General features: G+C 46.9%; 1 protein-coding gene across 1 annotated transcript in view; it reads left to right on the forward strand.

Moving 5' to 3' along the window:
• The window catches only part of Prkch (protein kinase C eta), a 204,188-nt gene extending 198,303 nt beyond the window's left edge, over nt 1-5,885 (forward strand). The window contains exons 13-14 of the mRNA XM_010605735.1: nt 3,008-3,151; nt 4,590-5,885. Coding sequence (XP_010604037.1) covers nt 3,008-3,151; nt 4,590-4,736 — 291 coding nt within the window. The 3' untranslated portion in view covers nt 4,737-5,885. The remainder of the gene's footprint in view (nt 1-3,007; nt 3,152-4,589) is intronic.
• The last annotated feature ends 396 nt before the right edge of the window (nt 5,886-6,281 follow it).

A 6,281-nucleotide genomic window follows, 5' to 3' on the forward strand; every position in this document is an offset into this window, starting at 1 on the left:
TCTTCCTCCTCCGTTAACTGGAAGCTCTCTGAGTTTCTGAACTCAGCTGTTCTCAGACGAAGTGTTCACCCGCCACCCATCCTCGCCTCTCCACGTGGGGTTAACTGTGACCCCACAGCCTGGGTCATCTCCCAGATCAGAGGGTGGCTCTTGTCTCTCACCTCCTCCTGCACTCCTGACGAGTCCAGCCCGCTGCACAGTTCTGCAGCCACCCTGAGGGCCGGCTGTGGCCAGCGGCTGGGTCGTACGACAGGTGCTGTGTGCGTCTGTGTGCTCGTGCCCTGTGCTGAGCCGTGCTTGTCTTCTTCATCCTCTCCCTCCGTCAGGTCCCACCTCTTCTTCGACTTGGCTGCCTGCCTGCCTCTCGCCCCAGTGCGCTTTCCTGGGCCTCTTCCCAGGCCTCCTCTCCAGCACTCTATCTAAACCTCTCTTCATTTCATCCTACTGTGTACTGCAGAACTCGCCTGCCTCTTCTCCCATCTCTGGACTCAATGGAGAGACACTGTCTTTGTCACCTGCAAACACCCCAAAGCCCAGTGTGCTGCCTTGCATTCAACAGACACCATGTAAGCCTTCATAAATGGAGTAAAAGATTTTTTTAAGTAAAGGAAAGGCTGGGAATTTAGCTCAGTGGCATCACGCTTATCTGGCAAGCATAAGATCTTGAGCTTCAGCCCCGTTACTGGAGGAGACAGAGAGAGAGAGAGAGAGAGAGAGAGAGAGAGAGGGAGAGAGAGAGAGAGAGATACACCTGAACAGCTTAAGCCAAGATATTAAAAACAAAACAAACCTGTTTGCTTATTCATAGGGATTTATAGAAACTCACAAGAAAGTATTGAGCTAGTCAAAGGGTTTTTCTGTCGTCCCCAATTCCCGGGATGTGGCTTTCCTGGGAGGAGCCACCACGGTTCGGTCTGACTGTCCTTGGGCCACGTCTTTCCTGCAGTGCCAGGAGAGGGAAGAATGGACGAAGCCTCCCAGTCACCAGGGCTCCTGCCACCTTGGCATATAGTCCTGCACTGTTCCTCTTGCCCACGACAAGCTGTTCCCGCACTTTCACAAGATGTCCTCTGCCCACATCATTGGCAGGCCTGGGAATTTCCCACAGGCCACCTGGGTCAGTTCTGTTGTCCTTGTCACCTGAGGTTTTTTGCAGCATTGTTATTTGTTAATTAGCTCTTAAAATAGTACTTGCTTATCTATCCGAGATTATATCCCACTGACCTTCCCAGGAAGAGAATCTACTCATTTTTATTTTGTTTTGTACCACTTTCCCCTTCTTATTTTCCTGGAGATGAAACTTTATCCAAGGAGAGCTCAAACTCAATGAACTCTGAGGTCTTAGAGAATGGAGCAACCGATAAGACATTTATTTCCCAACTCCACATTGATGACTGTAAGAGCCTGGAATGGAAACCGCTCTGCTTGGACCTGTACAGCTTTGAATGCTTATTTTATTTTGGGCCCTACCTCCAGCCCGGTAGCCCCTAAGGCCTTTAGCCCCTTAACGGTTTACCCAGAGCAGCACTCAGGCAGTGTGTTTTAAGTACTGTTTCTCCCGGGTATTGCCCAACTTGGTGTCCTTTCAGCCAGTCAGTTCTTGTGTTGAATAAACTTGATAAAATTGTCATTTTTATATTTCTTGTTATAAAAAATAACACCAAAATATGCAGTTTTTTTGGTCATCTTGTATTTAAGTGATTGGACAGGGAAGTGGTTAATTCCTTGTCATTTGGAGAGAAGAGAAGCCATCGGACCTCATGGTGTCTTCACTTTTTATTAGCTCCCCTTTGGTGCTTTTTGAGAAAACCTTGAAGCCTTTTCGCTCCGTATTATTGTTTTCATCTGTACTGACATAAAGCCAGAGGCTCTACAGCTCAGCCATGTGGCATGGGAGGCCACCTCTAAGTATTACCTTTCCATGTCTACACCAGTGGGATTTTCTCCTTATTTACTCTCTAAATTCAGCCCCAAGACAATATCTACAAATACAGCATTACCTTTGTCCTATATCCACAAGTCAAATTTGGAAAGGGACACTTAGCGTGCAGCATAAGTTGTCATAAATCAGTTTAAAGATAACTTGATTTAAATAAAAACAAAACTTTTTTATCCAAGGCAACTTCTTTGGAAATGGAAAATTAAGTTAGTTGTGTTTTTTAAAAGTAGAAGACCACATTCTGGCCAAGAAAATGGAATTATCCTCTCGGAGTTCACTTTGCAAAAGCATACTTAGCCCAAATATCTGGATAGGAGCTGAGCACCAAGGAAATTTCCTTGTTGATGGAAGGATAGAGGATTTATATACAGGTATTGCTCGAATGCATGCTGTTACTTAGTTTTTGGTCTATGCAGCAGTAAAGTCTCAGTCATGAAACCTACTTGAAAATGGAGACAACACAGGCGCCTTAAAGAAAAAAATCTTAGTCCTCTAGAACTGTATATCTTTTTTGTATAAGGTGGCCAGTGCTGTGTTTGCAGAAGTCAGACTTTTAAGCTTTCACCCTTACTGCTGCTTCACACGAATCTTCAGAAATAATGGCTCTCCCTCTTCTTTCTGAGGTCTAGGCAGAGAGCAGGAGTCCTGGCCAGCTGGGCAAGTCTCTCTGAAGAATGGCACAGCTGTTCCTAAAAGTAGCTCCATTCGTAAGATGCCTGCTGCCCACAACGGCTGTGTTGGAGAAGATACACTGTTTTATAAAAAGCTTCTTTAGAAAAGGAAGAAAAATACGTAGTGTTTACAGAAATGAAACCTGGACCCTTCAGCCTTCGTTGAGTGGCCACGTCTGAAATGGAAGCGGGCAAAGCCCTAAATCCACGCAAGCACTTGTGCCTCTAAGGCATGATTCATACCGGCTGTGCTGCCCGTGATGGAAAATCCAGCTAGTTCAGCAAGATCAGCCGGAAAGCCTCCCGCCGGCTCCTCTGCCAGGGCTGATGCCTGCTGTCTTGTGACCTGGCTGTTGGATATGAAGGAATGGTTGATTCTCTCTTTTTCTCTCTTCAGTTCATGACCAAGAATCCCACCATGCGCCTGGGCAGCCTGACACAGGGAGGCGAGCACGCTATCTTGCGACATCCTTTCTTTAAGGGAATTGACTGGGCCCAGCTGAACAATCGCCAGCTAGAACCGCCTTTCCGACCCAGAATTGTAAGTGTCAAGACCTCTGCAGTCGACTTCCTTTTCCTTCAGATGAGCCAAGTCCAGTGGGCAGGTGTCTCTTATGGAATGAGAGAGCAGACGTGCCCAGGCACACCTTACAGGACAACCTCCCCGTGGAGGAGGCTGGGCTCTTTGCTCCCAAGACAGCATCTCTCCTTGCACTCAGGTTACTTCTTACAGAATCTTCCCCTCTGGCTTCATCCCCCTTTAACCTAAATTAAAATCTTCTCAGGTCCAGATGCCTGGTTTCTCCAAAAGAGTTTGGCTAACTAAGTCATTGTTCCTAGCCAGTTTCTTCATGTTCCTGAGCCCGGGGCTGTATGTGCCTTTCCCTAGCCCCAAGAAAGTAGAACAGGTGTGAGATACTCTTTCACTAAACCTCACTCCTGGTTTGCAGGGCCCGAGTCTGCAGTAGCTACTGTGGGGCCAAGTTCCAGCCAGCCCAGGCCAAACCCCTTTGGTCAAATCCTGAGAGCGCTGGGGCTGCCTGTCTAAGCTGTGTACCCCTCGGATGAGCCAGCCTTTGCTCCAAGAGCTGAGCTCTGGTTTGTCTGTAGGTAGGAGATCCATAGTGGGAACCCTAGCAGCAGATCGAGGGTCATGGACAAGAGGGGGCTGGTCTAAGGCAGAGAGAAAAATTACTGAGTCAGATGCTAGAAGCTAGAGGTTGAACGCTGGTACAAATGATCTTGTCAGCATTAGTTCATAAAGATATAAAAGTATGTACAACTTTTCCAGACAGACAGTAGGCCTAACCTGGAACAGCCTGTTAGCCTTTGGACCACAGGCAGCACAGGTAAAGCCAATCCCTTCCATGGGTAGCCACCCAGCCCCCGCCAGCTTCTGTGGGATTAGGCAAAGCTTGGCTTCCAGAGGCTGGAAGCTGAGGTCCTGACTGCCCAGCCAGTCCCACAGGACAGAATGCATTCACATCCACCTGGTGAGTAACAGCAGAGGAGGGCTTTCCCTCAGCTCAGCGTTTCCCAAAAGTCTCTGGAGAACAGCTCTTCAAGTGAGTGCACACTTCCTCAACCTCAGTTGACAAATTCAAGCTCAGGTGGCCCTCAGTGAGGTGGGCTGGGAAGCAGGACCTCTGCTGAAATAGGGAATACAGATGGAGTGAGCCGTCCAGTCTGAGAGACCAAATCAATTCCTTAGTCTTCCAGGGGAAAGCTGGCCTGCTCAGCAGGGTTTTCTTGGGATTAGTGAATTGATGGTTACCAAATGCTCTAATAGTACGCAAACGCAGTGGAATTGCTGTAAAGCAGGTTTAATCATAATGATTGTGCCTGTAGATAATACCAATGAGCAAGCTGCAGAACAGTTCTTTGAAGTCGCCGGACTGGACCGAGTCCCAGGCAAGATGAGTTAAGCTTCAAATGCATAAAGTCTGACCCTTGTTTCCATTTTTTTTTTTTTTTGACAGAAATCCCGAGAAGATGTCAGTAATTTTGACCCTGACTTCATAAAAGAAGAGCCAGTTTTAACTCCAATTGATGAGGGACATCTTCCTATGATTAACCAGGATGAGTTTAGAAACTTTTCCTATGTGTCTCCTGACTTGCAGCCCTAGCCTTGCACAGGGAAGGACAGACAGTATGAGGGTCCAAAGGGAATAAAGACTTCCCAGGAATTTTCTTTGTGGGGACTCCCCAGCATCTGCCTTAGAACACAGTCTTACCTTCAAGGAGCAGATGTTCACAGCCTCGTGAAAAATGGAACTCCAAGAATCAACTCTCTAAAGTCCAGAGAGAGCCATAGCCCTGGAAAGAGTTGATGCAGAAATGAGGTTTGATGAAGACATCACTGCTTAACCTGTGAGATTCCATGGCTACTTGGGACAGTAACAGGAACCAAAAGGAGCAAATATGTGAAGAATAAAGTAGGTTCCAGAAATTCTGAGGCAAACAGGCTTTTTTTTTTTACTTCAAGATAGAAATCAAACTTTTCTGTGGACAACTCGGTGCCCTTGGTTAATCCAGTGAAGCACAGTCCTTTCTTTAAGCCCCACAGTGCAGTCTACAAGAAGACTCTAAAGGCTAATGAAGAATTTAAATGCTTTCTTCGGGGAAATGAAAGATTCCTTTCCAAAGAGAATGATGGACTCTTCCAATTTACTTTGAAGAAGCAAACACTGGTGTCCTTCAAACTCCCTACTCAAAGCCCAGTACTGAAAACAGATGTTGGTACCCAGACAACTGCCACAGCAGACCCTGGCTTTCCTTTAGTAGATATTTATTGAGCGTCCAGTGAAAAGGTGCACTGTCCACAGTAATGTAAATGGTAGCTCCGCCTTCATGAAGCGTCCGTTTTTCCTGGGTTCCTTAATTTACCTGAACAGTGTTTGCATTCTGTGAAATGCCTCTCCACGTCACAAATGTCGCGTTTCTTTGTCTGCACATAACTGTTGCTCACAGAAGGGTCACTGCCAGGCCCCTCACCTCCGCAGCCGGTGAACTTCGGGCACTCGCTTGGCTGCCTGCTGCCTGCTGCCCTGTGGAATCTGACCATGTCCACATCGCCCTGGACTCAAGACTGAAGACACGCACGCAGTTTATTTAACTTATGTTGTCAGAGAGAAAGAAGTTTGTTTAATATACACTGTAATGAGTAGAAATGGATCCTGTAAACAGGGAATATAGCAAAAACAGACCTGATAATGTATAACCAAATATGACATTGGAGAATTTTATGTGGCTGGAAATAAATACGTTTTGTAACAAAGGGGAATTTTGTTTTTGTCTGGAAGGATTTCATCTCTCCGTACTTGGAGAGTAGATTTCCAATCAAAATAAGAGCTTGAGCAGACTAGATAGAATTCTTGTCTCAAGGAAAGTTCCCGGGAGGAGAGACTCAAGTGTGCTTCTGTGCATCTGGGAAATGGATGCCCTGTCTCTTACTGACTTACACTTCTATTCCAAATGCGAGCAAACCCTGGGAACCTCAGTGCTGGACAGAATGGTTCTCACCCACCCACCTAGGGTGGACCTTCGGTGGCGTCCCCTTCTTCTGACCCAAGGCCACCAGAGCAAGGGAAGAGGTGGAGGAGAAGCTGGCTGCTTAGCGATTGCTCCTTGGAGCGTTACGTGGTAGTAGGGTTACGTGGTAGGATTAGCTA

This window comes from Fukomys damarensis, unplaced genomic scaffold (genome assembly GCF_012274545.1).
Source record: "Fukomys damarensis isolate Sample0158 unplaced genomic scaffold, DMR_v1.0_HiC HiC_scaffold_21, whole genome shotgun sequence".
Classification (NCBI taxonomy): Eukaryota; Metazoa; Chordata; class Mammalia; order Rodentia; family Bathyergidae; genus Fukomys; species Fukomys damarensis.